At 42.5% G+C, this 15,538-nt stretch overlaps 1 protein-coding gene across 1 annotated transcript; it reads left to right on the forward strand.

Annotated features, from left to right (window-relative positions):
• Window positions 1-27: 27 nt before the first annotated feature.
• LOC138955815 (mucin-3B-like) lies at window positions 28-15,180 on the forward strand (the record flags this gene model as incomplete). The annotated part of the gene is made up of 8 exons (XM_070327340.1): window positions 28-951; window positions 3,094-3,188; window positions 5,429-5,608; window positions 5,969-6,031; window positions 7,247-7,355; window positions 9,468-9,602; window positions 10,123-10,280; window positions 15,122-15,180. Coding segments are annotated over exons 1-8 (1,235 nt in total), but the record flags the coding sequence as incomplete, so codon positions are not given.
• Window positions 15,181-15,538: the final 358 nt, after the last annotated feature.

A 15,538-nucleotide genomic window follows, 5' to 3' on the forward strand; every position in this document is an offset into this window, starting at 1 on the left:
GATTAGGACAATCAGACACGACTGCCCGACCTAACACAGGCACTACAGGATTAGGACAATCAGAAACACCTGCCCAATCTAACACAGGCACTACAGGATTAGGTCAATCAAACACAACTTCCCTGCCTAACACAGGCACTACAGGATTAGGTCAATCAATCACAACTGCCCGACCTAACACAGGCACTACAGGATTCGAACAATCAGACACAACTGCCCAATCTAACACAGGCACTACAGGATTAGGACAATTAAACACAACTGCCCAATCTAACACAGGCACTACAGGATTAGGACAATCAAACACAACTGCCCTGCCTAACACAGGCACTACAGGATTAGGACAATCAGACACAACTGCCCAATCTAACACAGGCACTGCAGGATTAGGACAATCAGACACAACTGCCCGACCTAACACAGGCACTACAGGACTGACACAAACAGACACAATCCCACCCTTCACAAATACTACTTACGGACTGACACACGCAGAAGCATCCTCATCCTACATAATGAATACCGGACTGACACGTTCAGAGACAACTCCATCCTCCACAAACACTACCGGATTGACACAAACAGACACCTTTACCCAACCCTACACAAGTTCTACCGGACAAGGACTCACAACTATTGTCCCAACTGACACAAACGCAACTGGACCTATATATAACTATACAACATTACAGACTCCCACAAACACCACGATATCAAACATCACCAGCATATTACCCCAAAATAATTCAACATCACCATCTCCCACAACCATTGACGTTGGAAATCACACATCAACGTCATTCAATTATACGACGGAACAAACAACGACATCATGGGACAATCTAACGACTTCTATACCCTCATCGTCAATAACAAGAAACAGATTTACGACAACATCGCAGCCTACGTCTGTTGTCACTGCGGTCACGTTCGAGACAACGGTCCATGGTCGTAAGCCGTGTGTGTGTGTGTGTGTGTGTGTGTGTGTGTGTGTGTGTGTGTGTGTGTGTGTGTGTGTGTGTGTGTGTGTGCGTTTGTATGTGTGTGTGTGTGTGTATGTGTGTGTGTGTGTGCGTGTGTGTGTGTGTATGTGTGTGTGTGTGTGCGTTTGTATGTGTGTGTGTGTGTGTGTGTGTGTGTGTGTGTATGTGTGTGTGTATATGTGTGTGTGTGTGTGTGTGCGTGTGTGTGTGTGTATGTGTGTGTGTGTGTGCGTTTGTATGTGTGTGTGTGTGTGTGTGTGTGTGTATGTGTGTGTGTATATGTGTGTGTGTGTGTGTACGTTTGTATGTGTGTGTGCATGTGTGTGTGTGTGTGTATGTGTGTGTGTGTGTGTGTGTGTGTGTGTGTGTGTGTGTGTGTGTGTGTGGGTGTGTGTGACATTTCTCAAATTGAGACAAAAGAAAAAAAATCTAGTATCAAAATGTTTTATCGTAAAAGCTCGGACATGTCTGTGATGGTTTATGTAGTGGTCTTACATTATAAGCGAGATTCAACAGGCTGTATAGTCACTGAGCATCCGTTGCCCAAAGGATTACCAACCAGGTATTGTAGCCGTCAGCGTAATGATGAGACTATGAGTCTTGAATAACTGCATGTAATTTCCATCGACATCATCCTCAGTATAGCAGCAGCGTTGAGTTCCTTCATTGTTTATTCGATGTCGTTTTTGGGAACTGTTTTTACATTTGTCAAGTTTTGACTAAATGTTTTAACGTAGAGGGGGAATCGAGACGAGGGTCGTAGTGTATGTGTGTGTGTGTGTGTGTGTGTCTGTCTGTCTGTCTGTCTGTGCGTGTGTGTGTGTAGAGCGATTCAGACCAAACTACTGGACCGATCTTTATGAAATTTTACATGAGAGTTCATGGAAATGATATCCCCGGACGTTTTTTTTCTTTTTTTCGAGAAATACCTTTGATGACGTCATATCCGGCTTTTTGTAAAAGTTAAGGCGGCACTGTCACACCCTCATTTTTCAATCAAATTGATTGAAATTTTGGCCAAGCAATCTTCAACGAAGGCCGGACTTCGGTATTTGGTCATTAAAAATCTGAAAATTGTAAAAAAAAAAATTGTTTTTAAAACGATCCAAATTTACATTCATCTTATTCTTCGTCATTTTCTGATTCCAAAAACATATAAATATGTTATATTTGGATTGAAAACAAGCTCTGAAAATTACAAATATAAAAATTATTATTAAAATAAAATTTTCGAAATCGATTTAAAAACAATTTCATCTTATTCCTTGTGGGTTCCTGATTCCACAAACATATAGATGTGATATGTTTGGATTAAAAACACGCTCAGAACGTTAAAAAGAATAGAGATAAAGAAAAGCGTGCTATCCTTCTCAGCGCAACTACTACCCCGCTCTTCTTGTCAATTTCACTGCCTTTGCATCGAGCGAGCGGTGGACTGACGATGCTACGAGTATACGCTCTTGCTGTAAAAATGCAGTGAGTTCAGTTTCATTCTGTTAGTTCGACAGCTTGACTAAATGTTGTAATTTCGCCTTACGGGACTTGTTTCTTCTTTCTGATTTATTTTTCGATTTTGTCTTTTGGCGAAACGTTCAAGTAGCATGTGATCTGTTCCAATCGTCATGAACGTTATCTTGACTCAAATTGTTCACATGTATCATCCTACAACTAGGTTTGCGGCTGCAACTACTTGATATCACTTTTGTTCCTGTCCAGTGATGCTTGTTGTGTTAAGTAGGAACAGTTCGCCAATGAATGTCAAAATCTGCACAGAAAGCAGCCGGGTCGTCGAGTTTTGATGTGTGTCCAAGTGGACGCTTATAGACATCTCTGTACTGGTTTACATAAAATTGTACACGGGAAGGTTGTTTACAAATCATAGATTTTGTTCACACCCTACATGACTAAAACTGCTTTGAGTTTGCATCTCGGGAACTGAAGCTTAAAGTTCCCGAGTAACAGGCTCTAGGCAGTTTTGGTTTTGTAAGGTGTGAAAAAAAAATCTACGAAATTTGATGTGTGAACAAATTTGTCTAAACCAAACAAGAAATCAATCTCCTGATGCCATCTTAGTCTACAGTTTTGTTCTGTGGTTATCAAACTTTTTCAGGTCACCTGTATCGCAGGTGTAAAAAAACGTGGAGCTGGGGGATCGTTGACAGTGACAACTGTACAAGGACGGAACTTCATCTTCTGAAAAAAAAAGTAAGTTATGATTTTAAAAGCCTAATGATTATAAGAAGCGTGGTGTCGTCGTCGTCGTCGTCGTCGTCATCACCTTCCCCGCCATCCCTTCCTAACAACCATCACCATGCTGCTGCTTCTCCTCCTCTTTTTCCTCCTCCTCCACCTCCTTCCTCCTCCTCCACCTCCTCCTCCTTCTCCTCTTCCTCATCCTCCTCCTCCTCCTCCTCCTCCTCGTCATTGTCGCCGTCCTCATCATCTTCATCATCATCATCATCATCATCATCATCATCATCATCATCATCATCATCATCATCATCATCATTATCATCCACCCGATGCATACACATTAGCATGCCCTTTAGGCCACACAGAATACGGCATGCTGTGGCTTCAAGGGCCTCCTCGGTGTCATGATACTTCACTGCAAAATCAGTCTTATCTTGTATAAGATCCATCAGCACTCAAATGTCATTTATACCCGGTTAACCATGATATCATCTTGTCATCCCTTCTTTCTTCCCGAAGCTGGATGTGGTTGTTTTAAGTTGTGACGTAACAAACAATAAACACCAACAGCAACAACAACAACAACAACAACAACACCAACAACAACAACAACAACGACAACAACGACAACTACTACAACAACAACGTATTCTGCACATTTATTATGGTACATGTAATACAAAACAACAACAACAACAACAACAACAACAACAACAACAACAACAACAACAACAACAACAACAACAACAACAACAACCGCCTTCTGCACATCTATTATGGTACATGTAATACAAAACGTAAATATGCAAACATTATAATGAAGAGGGAGGGTGAAAATAGCATAATATTATGCAAATCTGCCCACTGTATACAATTGTGTATCGTCAAGTTTGGGAGCATTCAGGGATAGAACCAAGATTTGATTGCGAATCTCAGTTTTGATGGACAACGTATAAATTAGGCAGTGACAAAAGGTCAGGTGTCATGTCTACTGTCCCGAATGACACACGACAGCTGACATTTCACCATTGGCAAAAGAATAAGCAAATAAGAAATAGGTAGAAAATGAATGTGAAAAGTGACTTTAATTGTTGATCAGCATTTTCTATACCACTAACAAATAATCTACTTACACATAGCTGTTTGGCGAATGTACGTTGCATGGGACACACTGACATGAAAGTGAAAGATTTTTTCCCTCTGGAGAAACTACATATCAAGTTACACTTTTTTGTGCTCTTCCATTCCAGTTGACAATCAACGCATGTTATTAGAACAAAATAGAACGAAAACAGATTAGATAGAATGAAAAATGTACTGGTGATGTCATTTGGGACATACTGACATGAAAACGTCACCTTTTGTCATTACGGAGATTTAAGAAACAGCACGTTTCGTTTTGCAGCTCGTTTCGTTTGGTGAATGAGTCACCCCGCGAAACGGAACGTGTAACGAGACGGCATAGGCCGCAGACAAGATTTAGATGTATTCACGTTTCGTTTCGGAATGAAGGAAGGGCGATAAATCTTCAAGTGAAATTATCACTAGGGGTTGTTTTGTACTTGTCACGTCTGTCCTCGATCAGAATGGAAAAAAAAACCCTAGGAGGTGGTCCAGAATCGGGCATACTTTGATTATTTTTAGTCCAAATAAATCACACAGACTTTGTTTATACAAAATCACATACGAAGCCAGAATAAAAATTCGATGCGATGACCTACTTCTGCTTCGCCATTTGCTTTCTCACCATGAAGTTGGATAAATGTACCAGGATCAGCACCCTTCAAAATATTTCAGTTCACAACAGTTGTCTACCTCCAATGAACACATTCTCAGCGCTGAAAGACTGTGAAAGGGTTGATAAATCTAGCAATGCATAAAATGGCCAACAAATAAAACTGTTAGTGTGCAAAAATACTCACAAAAGTTGACGAAATATTGTTCGTTTTTTGGGGGTGGAAAACGTGACTGCGTTTTGACGTTCCACGTTCCGTTTCAGTTGACCTTCACCTTTCCAGCGAGAGACCCCCGAAATGATGACGTTTACCACAACTTCAAAACGAAACGTCCCGACGTTTCGTTTTTTAAATCTCCCTACTGTCTCAAATGCATGATAACTGTCTCTGCACAGCCTCTGTAATCATATGTAGGGAAAAACCAAACAGATCAGTCCTCAATACAAAACAGATGAATGTAGTACATATACCTACCATATACTATGATAATTTTAGTCAAGTTACCTACATTACCAGGTGGAGCAGATCCAGCAGGGGAATGTATCGTACACCGGTACAAAAGATGTGCTGAAGAAACTAGTGAACGAAACAGAAAATTCGCTGACGCAAGGTGACGTCAAAGCAGTCGTTGACATCATGGACGCATTGGCAAACATTGCGTCACAAAAACACCCCCCTGACGAAGAATATCTCGGGGTAGGTGTGCATTTTATATGTTGGAAACTGCTCGTTGAATTTAGAAAAGTTGTCTTGTTTTCAGCTGAAGCCTTGTGTTTCTTAGCAGTGACTTATGTCTCTCTGTTTTTTCCTTGAAATACAATATCTTAAACGGAAAACATTTTCTTTGATGAGTTTGAAATAACCATTGGTTTGATCGTTGGTGGTTGTGAGGAGCTTATTACAAATAGGATAATTATTTTGTATGATCCCGTTGTAGATAATTATGGCAGCAATGCCAATAACATTCTCATGCATTTTCTTAATTTTTGTTTTGGATTATCCTTTTCCAAATACACAATTATTCAAACATGGCTTGCTCTTCTTTTTCTTCGTCAGAATTTTGTTAACATCACTGAGAACGTTTTCAACGCTTCCGCAGACATTTGGTCAAGCGATACGGTAAGCAGAGTTGCTACCTCCAGGTGCATGGGGAAAATATTTACAAATTACAAAACACAAACACAACATATTCCAAACAATCAATGACACGCCATTATATCACTCGTTAACAAACACCAATTAATAATCAATTGGCTAGAGAAAAACATCAATAACACTGTATCCCTTATTACAATTGTTTATCATTCGGAAAGCTTAAACAATGTACCAATTCCAATGATATATTCCTTCTTTTTGATGAAATTTATCGATGCATAATGCATATAATGAAATTCGTTTCCAACTTCAGATTTACAATGCAAACAAAATCGATATTCTATTGGATGCCTTCAAACATTTTAGTATCAAAGGCCCACTTCTTCGCGTGAAAACTTGTAAGTAGGTTTGGCTTACTATCCCAGATCTCGCCACAATTTAAATGAATTCATTTCTTAAAATATCCACTGATTGCAATTTCAAGTTTAATTCATAGAAATATCCATTTCGCATTGGGCACAACGAGCACCCAGGTTAATCACGTTCGACATGTGACCAAATAGAGGTATGGTCTTAATCCATGTCAGGGGCGGATCCAGGGGGGGATTCCGGGATTTCCGCCCCCCCCCCTCCCCTAGCCTAAAAAAAGGAGCCGGCCTTTCTTAATGACGCTAGTTGGGTAATTTGTTGGCTTAGGTTCCACCAGATCGGTCGATTTTCCTTGTTTGATACAAGGTTGTCTTCTTTAATTAACTTTTGGAAGTTGTATCGGAGGAGGTTTCTTGGCTCAGATTGCACCAGATTGGTCCATTTAGTTTTTATCAACATTTTTCGGGGGGGGGGGGGGTATGCAGGCATATGCTTCGCGCCCTCAGCTAAACGCTTCACGTCGTCGATCCGTCCCTCAAAAAATTTGGACCCCCCCCCCCCCTTAAAAATGATGTGATCCGCTCTTGCATGTAAACACCTGGCCAAATCACAGAAGGTGAGCCGAAGTGTTTTCAGGAGAAGGACTGTGCTTACTCATAGAGAGTAAAGTATTCTCTATGGCTTACCACTGTTCTGTTTTCATAAGGATTGCTTAAAATAAGCACTGTGTATGCTTGAGTGAGCAATCCTGAATGCCATGTGTTGTTCATTTCACGATACAAAAGGAGTAAAGTCTTGTTAAAACCAGAAGAAGTGTGCCTTTACCTGGTAATGTAAAGTAACTGACGTGAGAGTCTTTTCCCTGTGCAGACTTTAGCTAACCGAGTGCTACATGCCGTGGAAGTTATCGGAGTCGCTGCCGCTACTAATCCCAGTCTCAACTTTTCGCATGTGCCTGTCATTGCTACAGAAAACATAGGCAAGTTGTATATCCCGTATATTCCCCGGAAAACGATGTATGGCTGCCTAAATACCGGGGGAAAACGGTCACACACGTAAAACCCCGTTCGTGCAAGACACGAGTGTACGTAGGGAGTTGCAGCCCATCAACACAGAAGAAGAAAAAGAAGATTATCTTGGGGTGAGATCATCCTTCCACATACTAAATATCTAGGGCCTGGATGCTTTTCTTTGTAGAGTGTAGCATGTTTTGAAGACTAAATTCCTTTACTCACAAATACTCAGTATCAAGAGCCTGGATTCTTTCTGTGCAAAGTGGGGCATTTTGTGTGTGTGTGTGTGTCACGATCTAGTGACATAGACCAAGAAAGTGTCACTCAGTGGGAAGCCTTCTCTTGGTCAATTGCGACAGAAAGCGCCTGTGCGTGAGTCGGGGCTATACGGCAGAGTTTTGCTGACAGCGCAGAGCACGGAGTTCACGCCGCACGGTTTTTTCGGGGGTGATTTCTGCTGTCGGGGCAGAATTGTGGATAGCTGAACTTGATATGTGACAAGGGCTGTCACGTGTTATTGGCTAGGTTGTCTGTGAGAGACACAAGGACGGGGCACTTGACACTCAGCGGCAGAAGAAGAAGGATCGATACAGCGGTTTCTAGAGTATGATGGATTTCACCGAATAGGATATTCGGCACTCTAGAGGAACTTCAACGAGTTATCACCTTCTCACCGCCACATGTTTCGCTGAGGACGAGTCGTCAACTTTCCTTCGCCGTGCGATGGTCTTCGCATAAGTATTCGGCAAGGGTTTTTCTGGATGTTGTTGTCACTGTTGACGAACAGAGGCCGTTCCAGGGGGGAAGCGGGTTTTGCTTCCATGAGAGTGCTACATTCATAGGCTGTTTGAGGTAATAAATCATTATTTAACGCTGTTGACGAGTCTGTGTTTGTGGAATGAAATACTCTCTGTTGTTCTTTCCAGGTTAGCGCATAATTTGCTCTCTGTGACGCTAAAATACTAATCTGTATATGGTTTTTGCAGATAGGGAGAGAAGGACGGAAAACGGCTGTTTTGTTGTTGTGAAAAGTCCATTTGTGCAGGCCCACGTGCTCGATGAGATATGTAAAGATGACATGTTTAAAGGTGGAGGGTGAGGGGTAGCTGACATGTTTAGTGCACCGATGCTTTCTGTTGTGCAGCCTTCCTAACTTCTGTACGGCTGCCTTTGACGGGACACTGTTAACCAGCAAACCGGCTAACCAGCGAACCGGCTAACCAGCTAACCAGCGAACCGGCTAACCAGCTAACCAGCGACTGGGTGCGGCGCCTGATGTCTCCACAGTTCCCTGCTTCGTCACCACGCTAACCAGCACTTCATTTGACGGAGCAGTTGTGGAGGCTAAAAAGACTAATTACAGGCCGTCCACCCAGTGGCCAAAGAAAGCTAAGTGCACCATGTTTTTGCACCCCGTTGACCACCGTTGTCATTTATGCTATCTGTGATTATATTCGAGTAGTGACGACGTGGGGTGTGTGACACCTGCATGAACTAGCACTTTTGGAGCAGAACAGTCGTATTTTCTTATCTTTACACGGGATCAGCGTGTTACTATAATTTTCTATATTCTAACTGGCATTTTGTCAGTGACCATTGGTTTTTACGTTTTGTGAACGTAAAAGAACATATTTTGAGTGAAGTCTCGAGGGAGGTGGCGAGTTTTTACATAAACAGGCGTCTGAAACTTATACTTTTGTTGTCTCTATTTAATTGTATGACTGCGAGAGTGTATCGTGGTGTGGTTAGTTAGTTAGTAGTAACTAACCGTTTCATAATCACCTTAAGTGATATTAAGTGATATAGTGAAACGTGACAGTGTATGTGTGTGTGTGTGTGTGTGTGTGTGTGTGTGTGTGTGTGTGTGTGTGTGTGTGTGTGTGTTGTGTGGTTTGTGTGTGTGTGTGTGTATGTTTGTTTGTGTGTGTGTGTGTGTGTGTGTGTGTGTGTGTGTGTGTGTGTGTGTGTGTGTGTGTGTGTGTGTGTGTGTGTGTGCAGAATTCCGTTATTGACAGATATGTCAATTTGCAAACATAATTCAGAAGAAAATGTTCTGTAGTCTGAATGTTTTGCTTCAGCACTGAAGATAGGGCGAAGCAGCGGGAATGAGGGCATTGGGTTTCCCGACAGAAGCAATGCTGGACTTTTAAAATCGTGGATCCAACAATCCAGTACTTCAGCTTTTCTCTCCGTAGAGGCAATTCCTGGAAACAGTAAGTTCTTCACTTTCATTTACTTATCTTTCGTCATAGTTGTCGCTGCCAAAGTCGTCTTCAACATCGTCCCTTCATCTCCCTCCCCTCCTCCTCTTCACTACCCCCTCCCCCCTCTCCTTCTCTACCGCTCCCTCTCCTCCTGCCCCCTCTCTTCTTCCGCGACTCCTTTCCCTACCCTCCTCTCATCCCCCCCCCCCCCCCTGTACTTGTACGAGTCTTCTGTATAGAAGCACCCCCCACCCCCCGCTCCCCCCCCCCTGCTCTTAATCCAACCCTCTTCGGATCACTCACATGCTCACGCATGCGCACGATTGCAATACTTTGTCAAACTTTCACACCTCTTAGTTTTGCAATGCTTGCTTGCTTATAAACAGATAATTTTGAATTTCATTTCGAAAAAAGAAACAAAAAAACACACATACTCTTGTACAATTATGTGATGTTGGATGCAACAACTTCTTCTGCAACAATTCCCCATTGCTTTCTGCTGTTGACTTCTCTTTAATTATTTGTTCAGTGACTACCGTGCCATACAGTGCAGTCCTGTACAGAGACTTGTCTCAGGTTCTGCACGTGCAACCAGACGCCTTGGAGCTGAATTCTGCCGTTCTGTCGTTCAGTCTCCCAACTGTAAACATAACAGAACCCATCCGACTCACCTTTCAACATCTAAAAGTGAGACTTTTGACATATTTTTTTGTTTAAAGACCTGCAATAGAAAACCTTCGGAACTTCGAAAAAGATATGTTTAAATGTTCGATGTGTATGTGCGCATGTCTAGCCAACTGCATGCTATGGTTATTATGTTGTCGTTTTAAAAAACAAAACATTTTATTTGTGGGAAGATGATTGTTTGGGAAAGGTGTCAATTAACACTTTTGTTTTATTTCAAGGCGAAATTATGACGAGCGCTTTACCTCTAGTATATGCAGTTCATAACAATAAAAGTGGACTCACCATAAAACAACAAGAAGAACAAATTAACATAGACTAGTTTTGACTTTCGTCTTTGTCGGCACAATAACTACACGAAACTAAAACGAAGATTATACAGACAGAGAAAGAAAATGAAGAGAATGCGCACAGCAGAATACAGACAGAGTCAAATGTCACCCCCCCCCCCCCCCCCCAAAAAAAAAAAAAGAAAGAAAAAAAAAGAAAACAGAATGAACAATATGTAAGGCAGAAAGTCAAAGTGACATTTCTTACCAACGGTTAGTTAAAGGTACCTTCTCTTTTCTATACAAACCAGTACAGCTATTGTTTGGGTTATACAAGTACATGCGACATGAGCATACTCTAACTAAATAGACAGGGCACCAAAAATCAACACCAAGACTGCTCTCTGTGCACATGCTAAATTTGGCTGAACGTTGTTTTATACCTGACACTGTTGAAATGATGTCAGCAACAAATACCCACTCCGTAAAAAGGGAGCGGCCCGATGGTTATTTTTGGTGGGTTTTCAACTCGGAATTATGCTGTTATCCCACGTCGATGCCTGGACATGGGTGTATTGATTTGCATGATGGTGGAACATCCAAAAACAAAGAGACTGCCAACATTCCAAAGTTCAGAATCAAAACCCAAGAATGGTAGGTAATTAGAACGTTTATTATTGACAAAAACAAAACGTTACATGTACATGACGGTTCCTAAAAGAGGGCCCCAAAGGGGGGGGTATCATCACGATCACGGGAAGGGAAATTTTAGCTTTCACGATCACAGTTACCTTGATTTTTGTTTTCACGATCACGAACACCAGTGGCAAATCACGGTCACGGTAAAAGTTGCATGTACAGAAAGCACGTGTCAAAGTAAACACAACCACACAGTTATTCGCACCTCTGGGTCTATTGTTTATTCAACACAAAGTGAGAACTGTTGGACTTTTTTATTATTATGTTTTTAATTCTCTTTCATACACACATAGAAATACATATCATGATTTGTAATCAGTAACAAGAATGTTGTTTTCATTGTTTTCTCTCTCTCTCTCTCTCTCTCTCTCTCTCTCTCTCTCTCTCTCTCTCTCACTCTCTCTCAGTCAGTCTCTCTCTCTCTCTCTCTCTCTCTCTCTCTCTCTCTCTCTCTCTCTCTCTCTCTCTCTCTCTCTCTCTCTCTCTCTCTCTCTCTCTCTCTCTCTACAGTCATAAACTTTCAACTCCCACACCCTCACTCACACACATGAATATATACTTGCATAATTTCACATTTCCAGAGCTAAATCTTGTAAACCCATTTTCTCAAAAAGTATTGGGTGGATTGAAATTAAAGTACATGTATGTGTGATGGGTTCTTTATTTTCAACTTTGCCATATAATTTGAGGTACACCATCGCCTGGTTTCATGGCCTTGAAAAACAAACAGGAATGCTACAGACCAAAAATGGTTTTACCTGAAAGAAGCGCGCAGTGCCAGTGGCGAAGCCACAAGCCTGAGCCTGCGAAGCAGGCGAGCCAACTAGGGAGGTCCGGGGGCATGCCCCCCCGGATTTTTTTCTCAAAAAACGGTTAAAATCTGTGCAATCTGGTGCATTCTGGGCATCATTTTCAGGCTGCAATAGTGTTGTGATCTTGTTAAAAATCCCATTTTAGCCTCCCCCCACCACCATTCAACACACCTCCAAACTGGTGAAAACAACACTACTGTGCGCTGGCTTCATTGAGACCGGTCGCGTTGCGCGATATTCACACGGATCGTTTTTGCGGAAATTTTTCAACTTCATCGGAATAAATTTGACTTTACCGGATTTTGGAAACGGCTTTATCGGATTTCCGGCAATTACCGGAAAAGTAGCATGCCTGACAAAATCCCCAACGAACATGACTTTGATCGTCTTTGACATGAGGATCAAGTGACCCAAACTGGCACGTCTCCCCGCCATTGTTTCTGAATTTAACCCATTGTTGATATTAAAGTTTACAGGCGCTAAAATAAATCCAAGCTCAATGCAAAGAAGCGACAATTAGAATCTATGCCAAGCGTGTCCACGTTGCTGGGATGAAAAACACATTTCTAGTTTCGGTTTTGGCTACACGCAGACTCGATCTCGAGCCAGTCGAGGTCACACTGAGCGAGTGACAGCCGGACGTGGCAATGTCGACAATGTCAATGATCTCACTCAAACTCAAAGATCTTGAACAAATTTCAAGATCTTTGCCTACATTCAGAACAGTCATAGAGCAACATAGATCAACATACCTTGATATTTCGTCTTCGGAAAGACCGACCCGTAGCCTGACCTTTCCACCAAGGAAGTCATTCTCGCCGCCTGCTTTGGTCTGGCTTGAATCCACAAAATATAACAGAAGTTCGATGACAGTACTGCTGCACGCCATTTTTGATCTTCGAATTCGAATTTGACTGAATGCACTCAAAACTTTTGCACGAAGCCCTTCCATTGGATGACGTTTGGCAGACTTTTGCAATTTGCCTTCTGATTTGATATTTTTTTGTGTGATTGGTTCTCTTAAAGGGAAGCAATCGCTGTCAAAATCATATTTCTGAATGTGTTGTTGCTTCCCTTCAATCGGGATTGGCTCCTTGACGAATAGAGGACCATAGAGTGATACAGCTGTGAAAAATGTACGTTGAAAATAAAATGCTTTGCAATAATGCCCATCACGATCACGAAAATAAATGACGATCACGATCACGAGACTTGATTTTTTTGTCATCACGGATCACGGGCAAAGTCCCATCACGATCACAGAAATGGAAATTTCGGCAATCACGGTCACAGAAAGGTCAAAAAACGCCAATCACGATCACGATTTTAAACCCTTTGGGGCCCTCCTAAAAGAGAAGGAATGGATATTTAATAGGTTGGATGACTTGTCGACGGTTAGGTTCGATGCATGTTAACAGTCCATTCCCCACACAGTCGGCCCAAGAACGACACAGCACGTGTTTATGGCCCAGTCTTGAGAGTTTTGTACGGTAACAGAAACCAATAAAAGCCCTTAAAGGCACAGTAAGCCTCCCGTAAACCATCACAGATACGGTCAGGCTTTTACACACAGTACAAACACCCTTTCATTTAAACACTCACCGATTGAAAACATCCTAGGTGCCCTCCGTAAAGAGCGAACAATTTTCAAAGAATTCATTTTTGCGTGGTTTATCTTACCCCTGAGCCATCGTGAACCCGTGTGATCCAGTTTCCCTTTTTCACAGTGTAGTCGTCAGTTAGTCATTTGAATGCGACTCGATGTGAGCTTATCTACAATAGCACGTTTTTATGCACGAAACAAACGGCTCTGGTTCACAAGAACTCTAGCGATGGCTTTTGACTGTTGAGAGGAACGGCGATATGCATAAACCGTCGCCTGCTACGACCCTTGCGTGACCCTGCTTCCGGGCTTTTCTTTTTTCAAACTTTCACAACTTCAAATTGTACTGATGTTGTCTTGATGAAAAAAGAATTCTTTTATGATTAAAGAATGTTTGTGTAACAAGCTGTCAATGTATTATTTAGATTTTAAAAGTTAGGTCTAGCGCAAAAACGCACCACGGTCCAAAAACATTCTGATAATCATCGATCCACGGCTATGGCCAGTTTACATCGATAGAATGAGACCCGAAGGGAAGTAACTCATTTTTGACCTGAGTTCAGGATGGGTCCAAAAAGTGTTTGAGACAATCTGCAAAATTAATTCTTTAAAAATTGCTCGCTCTTTACGTAGGGCACCTAGGATGTTCCCGTTTGGTGAGCGTTCAAATGGAAGGGTGTTTGTACTGTGTGTAAAAGCCTGACAATATCTGTGATGGTTTACGGGAGGCTTACTGTCCGGGCGTGATTTCCGGTATTCGGAATATTCATAACAGCCGTCCAGCACCAAAACGAGGCGCCATTGTTGTAGAGGAGCAAGTCCACGAAAATAAATTCTTTGAAAATTTCTCACGCTCGACAGAAAGCAGCCAGGATGTTCCCGTTCGGTGAGCGTTCAAATGGAAGTATGCTTGTACTGTATGTAGACGCTCGGGGAGCTCCGATGTCATGGTTTACGGGAAGCTTACTGTGCCTTTAAGCACAAGTTGTAAAGCAAGTCTGTGCAATAAACGACAGTCCTGTGATCTGCCTGATTTTGACTGCAGTCATTCAACTACACACACACACACACACGCGCGCGCACAAACACCGCCTCCCACACACACACACACACAAACACACAAACACACACATACACACATACACACAAACACACACACACATACACTCACACACACCCACACACGCACACACACACACACACAAATACACACACACACTCACACACACACACACACATAGACTGTGACACACACATACGCACACACACACAGACACACAGACAGGCATACACATACACACACACACATACACACTCACACACACACACACACACACACACACACACACACATACACACACACACACACACACACACACACACACACTTAACAACAAGTACTCACCACCGGCCATGCATCAAGCGGGCCGACAGTGTTCAAGAGTATTTGTTTTGTTGCAGGATGCGCTGAACTCGTCATCGGCTCCATCCTGTCGTTTTTTTCAGTTCGGATCTGATAGGTGAGAGCAAGGGTCAGAGAGAGAGAGAGAGAGAGAGAGAGAGAGAGAGAGAGAGAGAGAGAGAGAGAGAGAGAGAGAGAGAGAGAGAGAGAGAGAGAGAGAGAGAGAGAGAGAGAGAGAGAGAGAGAGCGAGAGAGAGAGAGAGAGAGAGAGAGCGAGAGAGAGAGAGCGAGAGAGAGAGAGAGAGCGAGAGAGAGAGAGCGATAGAGAGAGAGAGAGAGAGAGAGAGAGAGAGAGAGAGAGAGCGAGAGAGAGAGAGAGAGCGACAGAGACAGGCAGAGACAGCGATGGAGACAGAAACAGACAGACACACAGACACACAGACACACATACTTACAGATACACAAATGACAGAGAG

Source organism: Littorina saxatilis, unplaced genomic scaffold (assembly GCF_037325665.1).
Source record: "Littorina saxatilis isolate snail1 unplaced genomic scaffold, US_GU_Lsax_2.0 scaffold_2479, whole genome shotgun sequence".
Classification (NCBI taxonomy): Eukaryota; Metazoa; Mollusca; class Gastropoda; order Littorinimorpha; family Littorinidae; genus Littorina; species Littorina saxatilis.